General features: G+C 36.2%; 1 protein-coding gene across 1 annotated transcript in view; it reads right to left on the bottom strand.

Moving 5' to 3' along the window:
* Positions 1-990: 990 nt before the first annotated feature.
* The window catches only part of LOC115235495 (protein vein), a gene marked incomplete at its 3' end in the record, with an annotated part of 251,303 nt that continues 237,680 nt past the window's right edge, over positions 991-14,613 (bottom strand). Inside the window, exon 3 of the mRNA XM_029807330.1 lies at positions 991-1,133. Coding sequence (XP_029663190.1) covers positions 991-1,133 — 143 coding nt within the window. The remainder of the gene's footprint in view (positions 1,134-14,613) is intronic.

Below are 14,613 nucleotides of genomic sequence, written 5' to 3'. Positions count from 1 at the left end.
TCGACATGTTGAAGTGTTGAAGAAGATATAAAGGTAACCGCCAGACTTCTTCGCACGCGCGTTCGCCGAATATAAAATCATCGAGTCGATACTTCGAAACCGATTCAGCGAAATTATTGTGTATTGTGTCGTGTATTATTACCGAAATAACCAATCGTTGCTTTCTTCCGCGAGACGAATAATACGTGATATTTCATTTTTCGGCGTCGCCGGATAATTTCTTTCATTCGGAAAAAGCAGTAAGTAATTGTGCACTATTATACCTATTGATTGATCCTTTATGTAATAAATTATTCATTTGTCTCATTTGCAATTAACGTAGTACTAATATACTTTCTCAAAAGCAGCTTTTCTTCGAAAAAAGAAGACATAATTTTTTAGCTGCTAGTATATAGAGCGATTCAAGATAAATAGATCGATGAATCTCGCGCTTTTGCATATCGTGACAAGCGAGACTACGAGAACGTCAGGTGATGATCCAAAAGGCTTCTATCTGTTTGCTTTGCGTAGTAAACTATCGATAAACGTACGCGCCCCAATCCCCTCACGCAAGCCAGCATTCAATGGTTAGCAATCTTTGCCAATCGATTTTGCCATATCGAGAATTTATTGTTTACAAATCGATAGGATCGATGAAGCCTCATTCTTTTCGGCGATTCGCGACATTCTCTCTCTATATACTTATCTTATTATCATTCTATTTTATAATTTTAATTCTATTTCCAATTATATTAATTGTGTTATTATATTATATTAATTATATAAATGGATTTTGCGATTGACATATCTTTGATTGCATTATATCTTATATTAGAACGAGAAATTATCTTTTAAAGTTGATTAGTTAAATTTAATTATGTCGAGAAAGAAAGAGAGATATATAAAAAATGCGCTATTATTCGTGTACAGTACAAGACCTCTTTATTCTTCCGTAAAAATGTTTATACATATTTTTATTGCGAGCAAGGAAAGTATTGGCAGTCTACTCACTTGTTTCCGGAATTCTGGTATCATGAGCGACTAGAAGTTGGGCTGCGAGTGAGGCCCGATGACCGGAAGTACTCTCAGCCACGCATTCGTATCTGCCACTATCCTCAGGCTTCGCGGAGGATATCACGACTTTCGATCTCCGCCTGTAAATCAAAGAATCATCTATTTTAATATAAAAATCATCGTAATATTTTATGCCAAATCTTTGTCCGCGATTATGGTCATTCGTGATAACATGATAAAATCTAGGGCGTAACTATGAGTAAATTCAACCAATAATATAATATACATATATATATTATATTAAACTAAAATAACCATCTCTTCTCTTCCTCTCTCTTTCTCTCTAGTTAAACTTTCGTTGTGCTATTAATAATGTTACAGAAAAAAAAAATTTTTAATATAAAGAGATTAAAAATTATTACATTTAAAATAATAAAGAGAGAAGTCGAAAAGATGGCGCATTCCATTCAATTATTCAATTGTGCATGTATACGAATCATTGTATTTGGCCGGATTTGATTGTCAGTCGTAACAGATAAAATCCAGATTTTAATTATCGTGTTCACAAATCTGTGCACGCACGTTCATCAATCGACTTAACCGTTTTTCATTTCGTCAATCGCGCTCGGCGCACGATAGTCCTGGAATTAACCGTCGCGGGCGGTTCGCATTACAGCGAATTTATCGACGCGTCGATAACGGAATTAAATAGTCGATTTGCCAATGCGAAGAGGGAGAAAGAGAGAGAGAGAGAGAGAGAGAAAGAGAGAACGGAGTCGTTGACGCGTGCTGCGGTAATGGTTCAATAAGTTCGGTTGGCGAACTGCGAATCGGGAATTCGGTTCGTTATTAGCCGCGATGAGAGTTTTCGGCACCCCCGACCAGCATTCGCTATTATGGACGAAACGGTGGAGTGTGATTTTAGTACCTATCGAAAATTTTCCGTCCCATATTACCTTTCCGTCAGTCGCAAAAGCTCTCTCTCTCTCTTTCTCTCTCTCTCTCTCTCTCTCTCTCTCTCTCTCTGCGGTTATTACCGCGTTACAAGATTTCACGTATTACAGGACTTCACGTGATATTGCGCTTACGTTACCCTAAGCCGTTTCTAAGTTGTATTTCAATTAGTTTGAGTTGATTGCTCGTGCCGAAAACTCCGTGATTACGCAACTGGGGATTATATGAAGCAAGAGAGAAAGAAAGAGGACGGGAGAGACAGAGAATTCGTAGGTAGCACACTAATGAAATTAAACGTAGTCGTATGATCGCAATGTAATTTTCGTTGAATGTGAGAGAGGACGTCAGAGAGGAGAATTAATCCGCAACCAGTACAGGAGGCTCCGAAAGACATGCTCAGTAAACCAATAATTGGATGTTATGTTGCTAGTATATGTCATTTAGAGCGGGAGTTCATGGATGCGGAGGGAGTTACTTCGACAAAATAAAGCCTTTTTACATTCTGTGAGCATCTCGCATAATTAACTTTATTAGAGAAAAAGAAGTTTTTACGGTAGAAAAATATGCTTGTAAATTAAGGAGATATACATATATGTTAGAATATATCAAAATCCAAATTTTTTAAAATGAAAGGCAGATGCAATAAAATAGGCTAACAAAATATAATTTTCAAAATGTATAATGATAAATAAATAACATAATTCGTAACGTCGAATCAATTTCGTAAGCTCAAAATTTATAATCTCATAATCGAATAACGAGTTATAATCTTTGATTTGACTTTATTATTTTAAATTGGGCCGAATATATAGCAGTATCACAGAACTTTTTAAAAGTGGTTTTCCTCACAGATTCATTAGCATTTTTATAATTGCAACTGTATTAATGTACCCGGTTACGAATTAACATGTCAGCGGTTTTTTATACACTTGACAATCCAGCTCTCCTGAACTTACCGATTTTTTTCTAATGCCAACATGTTTTCGTATAGTTTTATCTATTCGTAGATCGTCAAATTGCGCGTTAACTCATTTCACGGTTAGGTCGAGTTTATCGGCGTCGAATAATGGAATTAGACGGTCGATTTGTCGAGAAGACAGGAGGAAGAGAGAGACAGAAAGCGGGAGTCGCAGACTCGCGCAATATCGCCACGTCTGAATAACTTTGGACTATCATGGAAGGCGGGGGATTAACTTATTATTATCTTCGCCGGGATTTCGAAATCCGAATCGGCTTGCTCAAAGAGATTCCATAAAGTTCGGAAAAGGCCAAGAAGTTCTCACGCGTTCTCCGGGGAAAATCGGGAACTCGAATATTCACGCGATGCATATTTGTGCCGGAGTAGAGAACGACTTGAAATTTCTGGACTCTTTTTAGTCGAGACAAACTTGATTTTTTCCACGCAAAAGAGTTCGCGTGATCTTCGCGTCCACGAAAGTTCCATATTTTCGGGAGAATGTGCGAGAGGAACAAATTTAATAAGTTCAAGTGTGCACGTACGCTTACGAATTCAATTTACGAGGCCAGCTAAAGTACTTTCAATGGTTGGAATCGATCGCGTCGATGATTCACACCTCGTTTTTTTTACATTGACGTATCTTTCGATACCAGGCATTGAAACCAAAATAATATCAGTAAATGTAATTTTTTCGGTATTATATCGGCATGAAAACATATATAGATTCCATTTATTGTCACGCGAATAAATTATTTTTAAATTCTGAATTTACTGAATTTATATATTCTACTTTTCACATATATTTATAAAGGCGTAAAAACTTGTGCACGTGTGCGCTATTGACATTCTTAATTGACGAATTTTTACCAAAAAACAAAAAAACCATTACTTGTCAGTCTAAAATTACGATCAACAAAAAATTAATTGTGTGTTATGTGCGTGTGGATATAAAACTTCATTTTAATTTTCATACAATTGATTAGATTATAAGCAGGATTAAAATAGGCTATAAAAAAACATATTTTTCAATTTAGATCAGTCTATCTGGAATTTCTCTTCGATTTTCGGTTTAGGAAAATGTAAAAATCGAGGTCGATTTCATATTGAATTTCATCTTCACTCATTAATTTTTTATGGATCGTTATCTCTGATTGAATTTCAAAATATTATATAAAATTGAGAAATACGAAGATAAATAATATTAAAATATTTATATAATGTGCGTGTTTTTAATTTTGTAATAAAATATTAAAAATTGTAATAGATTTTCCTATGTTTTATAGAATATGTTTAATTATATCTGTAGCATTTTATATTATTTGAATGCAAATTATCAAAGATATTTCGCAAGTCTCGAAAATATTCGGAAATCCTGTTTTTTTTAGAACAATATGGGATACAATTAACGGGATTCTTCACTGTTTTTATTTATCAAAATGCAAAAGAGTATTGTCTATCTCAAGAAAAACATTTCTCCTTGAAAATATAACAATATACCGCGAAAGGCGTATCGAGGGGCTAGAAATTTTTCTCTGCTAACAGATTTCATTTCATTTACGTGTTTTCGTATTCTTCTTGTTTGATTTGGGAAAGATTCTCGACTGCTATTTTATCTTGCTCGAGGTATAAATGTCAAAGGTCGTAGAAAAAGGAGCTCTGTGGAATATGTTATGCGTTATAATTAAACGTTTACATTTTTTAACTGTCTTTCCTGAACACCGAGTTTCTCGCTGGTCGTAGTGAAACGTATCGCCAGCTCGGTCGCAAGTGAATAGATTTGTCTTACAATAAAAAAGTCTCATATTTTGATTGTGCTCTTTACTAAAATTTTTGATGTACATCACATGAAATTCGCTCAAAATTTTATGATACTATACACTAAACATTGCTACACATTGCAAAACGTTGCAAGTATAAGAGAAGAAACAGCCAAAATTGAAAAATAGTATAATGAAATAAAAGTAAAGATAAAAAGGAAATTTCAACTTGTTCTCTTAGGAAAATCAAAGCAAAAATGCCAATACAAGTTGTTAGACGCAGTTATCCTTTAGCAAGTTTATATCACTTTTGCCTTATGACTCGTGTTGATTTTCTTGACATAATTAAAATAAAAATAATTAATAGTACAATAATAAATGCAATAAAATATCTGTGTTTTTTGAAGCATCTTTAATTTACATATTTATCGATGAATTTTCTCTCCCCCTTCACTGTTTTAATTCATATTTAATTATTTATCGGAATGATTAAATATTCGAGAAACGAATAGAATTAAATAAAACTATATGAGAACGAGAAAAAGATCATTTGCAAAAATGGTTTTTGTGAAAAATTCGCGAATATGACAGCACACAGACATAAAAGACTTTATGGGATTAATTCGCAGTGACGACCGTCAACCGTGAATTTTACGTAGCGTTCGATCATGGTGGACGGATCGCGCGGCGATTTATTTTTTATCCGGCGCAACGAAATGAAATTCGTTCGCGGCGCGGCTATAAATTACGCGGAAAATCGCGAATGGTCAACGTAGCATTATGCGAGTGGCGTTTAAACAGTCTCTGACCGCGATCTTCACAAAGAGACGTCGGCGCGAGATTAATTGCGACATAAACGCGCGAATAGAGAGAGAACGAGAGACAGAGGGAACGAAACACGCTTGAATTGTGCTGAATCTTTGTTTGGCGGATGCAGCAGCGGTTGCAATTTGTAAAATGAGCCTGTCGCCGGATGCATACATGCGGCCGTGCAAATATTGTAACGGATAATTGGTACGACGGCGACTTTGCGGATGCGCGTATCTCATATTGTAACGTTAAAACGTCGATTAGTCCGCGGGACACGCGGCGCTTGTCATTTCGAATTGCTTTTCCGGCAATAATTGTGTCATCCGCCGAAATGCAGTTGATACGCACTGACCATCCTTTTACTCGTTCTTCTCCGCGTTTGCGTAATTTAGGTAGGATAAAACGATTTAATAATCGCGGTTTAATGGAACGTTATTTTTATACTCATCATGGACAATATCGAGTTTCAATAATATTTAAATTTCAATGTTACTTGACATTTTCGCTTCACGCAGATGCTACGTAATAAATATGTAGTTCTCGAAATTTATATTTAATAACGCAACATTCTACGGTGTGCAAAGTTCATCGTCTATCTAATTACTACTGGAAAAAATATATAATATACAAACTATAGAAAATATAGAAATTTATAAATTTTAAAATTTTAAATTATCATCAATAGAGAGATTATCTCTGACGTTGCTATGAATGCGGTCTTTATTTATAATATGTACAGCTAAAGAGATTAATTAATGTCAGATATTATCTGATATTCTCCAATGCGTTTCTGATAATTGGCTCCCAATGGGAAATCCATCATAAGTATTCATTTTCCACGAGTATTGGTTCGACGAAAAGCATCTCGTGAGCGCCTCCGTTCATCCCCTTTAAGCAATTTCACATACACGTGTTTACGAGATACACACGTCCGCGAGCAAGAGAGGTAGCGCGAAATGAGTGGATGCACAACGAGGACAGCATACGGTGTCTATATACTAGAGAGAACGACAAAAAAGAAATAGCAGCGGTGGAAAGATAGAGAACGAGTTATCGTGCGACTGACAGAAAAAGGGAGCGAAAAGGGAATGAAAGGGAGAGGGTGGGGAGGAGAGGGAAGAGAGAAAGAGCAAGGTTTCTAATTCGGTGTCGCGGCAAAAATCGACACTCCGTCTAGACTACCGGTACTCTCCCTCTGCTCAGCCATCTTGTATATATCGCTGGTTTAGGGAGAGAAGAGAGCATCTGAAGAAGAAGAGAGAAGGAGGGAGGAGGGGAGGAAATAACGCAACAAGGCGAATGCGCAGGGAAGAATGAAGAGGGACCGAGAGAGGAGATTAGATTTCTATTTATATCGTACACACTTCGTTCATAGCTCTTGCCCTGCCGCTCTTAACGCTCTTCTTTCATCTCGTTACGTCTCTGCGGCTAGTTACCGCGCCTCGCCCCACCTCGCTCTTCTTCCTGCCTTTCTTTTGACGGAGCGCTGCGGAGTCGATCCATTTTCTAACGATGCGCCAGGCAGATGGCCAAAGTATCCCCTCTGCCGCGTTGGTACGCATCACAAATCGGAGCGAATTCGGACTCCCCCGCGAATTGGATTCCGTAATTACTTGAATCGTGCGAGAGTAAGCGAGAGAGAGGACCGGCTTATTCGCATAGGGTTGAGGCTGCGGTCGAAGCTCTCGCCGTTATGACGAGAGTCCGAGATCTCTCGTGGTTTTCAATGAAATACCACGAGAGAGCGATCCCGTCCCATTCCGCAACCGTACTCTGCACGTGTAGCCGACTTGTTTAAATCTCTTCGGGCTATTCCGAGGCTGCTGCGTTTCCCCGCTGAAGTGTCGGAAAAGGATTGCTCGAGTGTCTGCTGTATCGTCTCTCTCTCTCTCTCTCTCTCTATCTCTCTCGAAAGAGAGAGACACACGATGAATCATTCGTGTAAAGAGTTCAATCCTATGAACACTTACTTGCATCGACATTTTCCATTAGTTTTATGAATTAGAGATTCGCTATTTCTTTTTAAATTATCTAGGAAAAACATAAGTTAATCTAGATCGAGGTGTCAATTTACCGAGTTATTTTACACTTGGTATCTAATCATATTTTCGATTTCGGGAAAAATCGTTTTAAGCCTCGTTAGAAAATATCGTTTTACCGTTATCGATTATATTTTTTTCAAACACATGACAATTTAACTATCGCCAAAAAAATTTGGGAGATATATCGAAAATGTAAAAATAGATTTTAAAGTGATATTATTTTTTTTCTCGCATAGAATTGTAATTTAATAATTGTAACAGGCGGCAGTGGTGGTTCGCGCGCGAGAACATTTGATATTTTGTGTCATATTGATTGTGTATAACGTGCTAGTAAACGTGGTAATTAAATCTCAATTGCAATTCCGCTTGTTTATCGTATAAATATTTGTTGCAGTTTTGTGTGAATACTAAACTCTGAAAGAGGGGGGGGGGGAGGGGAGGGAGAGAGAGAGAGAGAAAGAGAGAAAGAAAGCGCGATGAATTCAACTTTGCGAGACTCGTTGGAATCACTCGCGTTCGGCGATTAAAATTCATCTCGCATAATTGGCTATTATCCGTAAAATAATTAGTCACGTAGTTTCATAAGCGTGCCGTTTGTTTTTAATTAAATCTCGCGTGGAAGAGAAAACATGCGCGCGACGACATTCGATTCGCGCGACCCCGCGAGTCGTTGAGATCTCTTCGAGCTATTTCCAGTTTCCGTTTACCGAATCGCGCAAGAGTTGCGGAGTCCCTCCCTCGCCCCCCCCCCCTTCCTCCCCCTCTGCGTCAGAGATCAAACGCAGACTACGCACCGCTCTCGGATACGCGGCGGACGCGATGAGCGAGAGTGTACAAAGTTATATCGGTTGAAACTTGCCGAAAGTTACGCGGAATTTTAGAGATGCCGCATGTATTTTAAGCATTTTAACCATTAAAAAGTGGGATATCTCTGTCGATGACGCGAGAGCTGTTGGCTGTTATCGATTTTACCGCCGGATGAGAGATTTCTGAATTAAAGTGGCATCATGTGACATTACTGTAATTGATCGAAACTCGATGATAATAAATTATTACGGTTTAATGATATTACAAATGATTTGATAGAGGCAATATGATATCTGTAATAATGATAATAATATCTATTTATCAGTTATTATTTATGTATCTTTAGTATATGGAAAATATATCAAAACAGTAATCTAATAAAATGTGAATCTCTCTAATAAATAGCACAATATTTTCCATCAAAGATATAAACAATTTTATCGAAGTATAATTAAACGTTATGTTTATATTCATTAAAGTTTTAATTATTAAGGCACACAAGTTAAAAATATATCTCTATCAAAAGGAAATTGAAAATTAACTGATGACTGCCAGCTCTTTATTTTGCACGTATTTTTTAAGTTTAATTTTTCTTCTTTTCTTTAATTATTTTATAACTCAGAAATTATTTTTATCTCTATCTTTAAAAAGGAAAATTATTTCAGTTTTTGATAAGAAATATCGTTCTGTTTTGAATTATATTGAAAATCCTTTATATGTATAGAAAATAATTAAATTAATTCAAAATATTTAACTTAAAATATTTAGGAAAGATAAGAAAATGTACATATTGAATAGCATTTTAAAGAATTGTAGAAAAGATTGCAGAGATGTTTTGGGTAATACATATTCCGATATTCTGGCAAGTTGCATCAAAGATAATGGCATTATACAGTAACTTCAAAGCTTAGATGGTATTAGACTTAAGAATGGGTTCTGCGATGATCCTAAGTGAATACACTTTGCGAACTTCGCGAGCTACGCGATAACTCGCACGATAACAAAGGCAGGTGCGAATCGATTATCATACGATTAACCCGACGGACTTTTGTATTAAATTATTTCTCAAATTAGGATGTTTTAAATTACGTAATTTTTTGCGGACGATCGCTAGACGACGTGATTATCAATAAAATATACAATAGATATGAAAAATATCCATTACTTCAAATACAATACAAAGCATGTTTCATCGGACTTTAATATTTACAAATGTATTTTTTATTTGCGTACATTGATTAGTTTATTCAAGATATTATATATGTATATTATAAATTTTTTCCAACAATATTTTACCGAAGTATCTTAAAAATATATCCTCCATTTATCATCTAGATTAACTATGGGAATAATGGCAGAATATTTTATGCGAAAGACAACACGATAGGATGAATCGCGTTATCGGATTATGAAAAAAAAAATAAAACTTCTTAATACATGGACCACTTGCATAAAGTCAGAATTTATAAAATTTTCTATTTGCCACAGATTTAGGATTTATGAATATTTCGCGGAATTTCGCTTACCACAATAAAGTACACGTAGTTGGGAAAACGCGAGTAATAATTGCAGCTATTTCACTGTAATTCTCACGTACAAGCGTCAAGTGAACAATACAAAACACTGGTTATTAACCTGTATTAAGTTCTTCGTTATTCGCCCGCTTTTTTCCGCGATGTTCCTTGTTCTCTTGTTCTCTAAATCCTCTTGGATTTTCCGTGAAGTGGAAGATGAATAGAAAGAAGGGAAGAAAAAGTAAATAAGGAAGGAAGGAAAGAAGGAAGGAAATGGAGATACAGAGGATGCTTAAAAAAGCGAGAATGACAGAAAGAGGAAGAAAATAAAGCGTCGAGCCGCCGAACATTTTGCCGCGAATTGCGACCGCCGTTCGTGTAGCTTCCAGCAGCTACGTCGGCGACGCGAGCATTACACTTAATTTGCCTCCTGCGTTCTCCGCCGTTTGCCCCCTGTCTCTTTTTGTCGTCACTGTCGGGGAATATGCTGCAGCGGTGGTAGCAATTTAAACGAAGTCGGGGTGAAGCGACGAGGGAAAAAGATTCGACGTCGGATTTTAGCGCCGTCATTATTTGAAGCTTTAAATGTTATTCATTAATTCAATTGCACATATATTTACAAGAAAATTTAATTTTCGATGAACGATCTATTCTTTATGTGCGCGAAAAAACTTTTTCTCTGATAAATCGAATTTAAATATAATATGAAATGGATATATTTAAAGCACATTTTTTTTTTTAAATAAGAATTGCTTGGATTGTAACTAATAATTTAAACTTTTTGTTATCATATACACCTTTATATTTGATGTCACGAAGAAAATATTATTTTAACTTATTTAGTTCCAACGGTGCAGGTAGATATCAAGGAAGGATTTTAAAAGACTATACGCCGGTAATCGAAATGAGTGATATTTTCCGTGCACTTTGATCCTTCTGCAATCGTGCATCAACTGTAATTCTGGCCGATAATCCTCGCGATTTTCATCGATGCTTTTACGTTGTCGGGGCAGGGTAGAAAATGTATCGCCTGTCGCGGATACATCGATGCACCTTACTGCCGTACAGACAGAAGTTTCTCATCCTCGAGCTTCCGCGATGGCTCGATGCTCGCGCCAAATGCCGCGGAATGTTGCAATTCGATTGAGCGAGCCGTTGGGAAAATGGATTCCTAATGGTGAACGTCAACTGCGAGGAGCGCGGCAAAACTATCAGTCTTGTAATGGAAACGGCGTGTCGTGGAAACCGAAGGAAGGAAGATACATCCACAAAAGCGGAAAGATAGTGAAAGGAAGCGGGAAAAGGATATCGAATGAGAGAGAAAGAGATAAAGAGGGGGAAGAGAATCTTCCTACGTATCCTCTCCTCTCGGTTCCCAAAGTCTGTTTTTCTTCTATCCTGTAGAAGTAGTTAATGGTTTTCTTTTGGGCGACTTGCCTCGTTGTGTTAATGCCTCTGCCGGTTGAATAGAATTTCTCTCTCTCTCTTTCTCCTTTTCCCTCTCTACCCCTTTTCCTGTTCTCTTTGTCGTTCCACTGGCTCCTCGTCTTTCGTATGGTCGCCCTTTTTCCTTTGCGCATCGACGTCCTCACCGCGTACGAAGGCATCTTTCCATCTGTTCCGTCTGTCGACGCTCCCCCGAGGGCGGTTGTATCGATAAGTGGAAATCGTTTTCAATGCGGCAGAAAGCGTCCAAGACGAGGTTTATACACACGAAGTGTGTCAAGAGTCGAGTGCGTCCTCTCTAAGCTATATAAATAGGAGAAGTCGAAAGAAAAATCGGCTCCACCAACGTAGATGAAATATATACACGATCATACTTTAACAAATTCTTTGTTTTTTCCAAACTACAATTAGGAATAAAAAAAAAAGACGTAATTATCTTTAGCTAATCAAATGAAAGAAAACACTATTTGTTTCATCGGAGTATCGATAATTGCTGAGAATAACTGAATATTTTACTTTTCAAAACTAAGAATTGTTTTTTTTTCACAAATTAAGTTTTAGACGTAAAAATATGTGGCACAAATTCTGTTTATTTAATTTCAAGTGAATTTTGCTTCAATTAAATTGTATTTCGTAAGTTAATTGCAAATATTGCAAAATGAATGTCACAACATTGTGAAGATAGTGACGACAAATCCAGAATATACGTGATTTTTGATAGGTTCTGTATACATGCCGATTGAATAGATGGAATGCGTTAATTTTCACTATCGGCGAAAGTAATTTAATGAAATTGTTTGATAACAATTTACCTTCATATTGCTAGTGGTTTGAAATAATGGCTGACCATTCGTCTACTCTTATCACTTGTTGTACCGATATAGACGTTAACGCATTCTGATTTGGCATTTGTAGCGTTTCCTGCATTATTTATCATTAATTTGCCAAATTAGTCGAGTGCGTCCTCTCTAAGCTATATAAATAGGAGAAGTCGAAAGAAAAATCGGCTCCACCAACGTAGATGAAATATATACACGATCATACTTTAACAAATTCTTTGTTTTTTCCAAACTACAATTAGGAATAAAAAAAAAAGACGTAATTATCTTTAGCTAATCAAATGAAAGAAAACACTATTTGTTTCATCGGAGTATCGATAATTGCTGAGAATAACTGAATATTTTACTTTTCAAAACTAAGAATTGTTTTTTTTTCACAAATTAAGTTTTAGACGTAAAAATATGTGGCACAAATTCTGTTTATTTAATTTCAAGTGAATTTTGCTTCAATTAAATTGTATTTCGTAAGTTAATTGCAAATATTGCAAAATGAATGTCACAACATTGTGAAGATAGTGACGACAAATCCAGAATATACGTGATTTTTGATAGGTTCTGTATACATGCCGATTGAATAGATGGAATGCGTTAATTTTCACTATCGGCGAAAGTAATTTAATGAAATTGTTTGATAACAATTTACCTTCATATTGCTAGTGGTTTGAAATAATGGCTGACCATTCGTCTACTCTTATCACTTGTTGTACCGATCGATAGATATCGACGTTAACGCATTCTGATTTGGCATTTGTAGCGTTTCCTGCATTATTTATCATTAATTTGCCAAATTAAATTTGCACACATTGCTATTGAATAATTACCATTCATATTTAAATAATCCCGATTTTAATTATTATTTATTTACAAATTTTACCAAGGATAATAAACATAAAAGTTAAAAATTTACAGAGTAAATGTAAACCGTTCTATAATTCGATATAATTTATATTTGTGCGATGGTATTATAAAAATGAAATTTAATCCCGCTTGGTGTTAAGGAAAACTGTTTTATTAGTACAGTTAGTTTATTTAAAGCTAATTCTCTAGCGCTTTTAATGTCTGTTTCGAGGCTTTTATATTTGCATATATTTTTCTTTGTATATATTTGCGAAGCGTTATATGTATTACGAAGCGTTTCACATCATTACTTCGACTTGCTCGAGTTGCCGTGCGAATGATAACAAGGCCGCAATATGTAAACAATAGCGCGCTATACGTCACCGAACATCTTGTTGATAATACATTGCTAAAATATTTCACATACTATGACGTAAATTATTGTATAAGTATTTTAAATTATAAATTATTAATTTGGCATGAAAAATCTAGAAATACCATAGTCTCAAAATTATTTGTTGAAAAAATTTTTATATCGGACTTAAAAAAGCATTATTAATATATTTTATAATAGTTTTTATAATGCACACAACTGATATTATTTATAAAAATAGATTCTTTAGAAATTTTTACTTTTCTTGCATACGATTTCTTTATGCCAACTCTTCGTTTTATATTAAATTAGATGTGGACTTCAAAAACTTTTCGTAGAGAGCTACTGATTGCTGATTCACTCTGTTATTTGAGAGATCATCATCGTCTCGATTACGGACCAGTTACGTTAGTGAAATACGAATAACCATGGCTAGACAACGCGACGCGTCTTAGTAGCCTTCGACGTGACTCCGGGCGTGATTTCTAATTTTAGTTGGGACAGACCAGGACCGTATCCTTTTGCTTGCTTATACGTGTACTCTCCTCCCGTATAATAATTTATCTCTCTCTCTCTCTCTCCTTTAGGCAAAGTTTAAAAACATGTATCCGAAAGTTTTAAGATAAATACCTAATAATGCACGAAAAAGCATTAAAAACGTTAAAAAAGCCATATATCGTAATATAAATATATTATATTTTGATAGTATATGGTGTGTTCTATCTACCATATAAATATTGAATGGTTTTTTTGAACACCTTGTATATTCTTGATACTCGGACAAAAAGCCAGGCCGCATTATAGAAGATACCGCTCAGGTGCCTTGTCTATCAAGCGAGAAATTCGCGCAAGCCGAGTCCTTTCGTCAGAGAGGAAAAAAAAAAAAGAAATTCCATTAAAGATGCGCGTTGTACTATTTTACTTCTTATAGAATCAATAGAGGCGACGTCGCGGCGCGGAATTCGTGTTTGCGCAAATGTACCGTGTTACAGAAGTTTTGACGTGTTTCGCTATAGCTAACACGGAACTAAACTGATAGACCGCGGAGAATAGGGAGAGAAAACATCTCCCTGCCGCAACCCGGAGGGATGATATTCCTGAGAAATGTGGTCGGGATCGTATTCCGATGGGAGGCTAACTCTTGTCGCGCGATGCCTCGTTAAGCCGAATTTTCCTAGCGGATTCTCCGCGGCAGTCCCCGGGCGACACGAAAGTCGGGCAAATTTTGCCGTCTGCACGGGGCGATAAAGTGCTCCGATAATTGCAAACTTCTTCCCGCTCTT

The sequence above is a fragment of the Formica exsecta genome, unplaced genomic scaffold, assembly GCF_003651465.1.
Source record: "Formica exsecta isolate Colony F162 unplaced genomic scaffold, ASM365146v1 scaffold223, whole genome shotgun sequence".
NCBI lineage: Eukaryota > Metazoa > Arthropoda > Insecta > Hymenoptera > Formicidae > Formica > Formica exsecta.
This window is presented reverse-complemented; position numbering and strand designations above follow the sequence as displayed.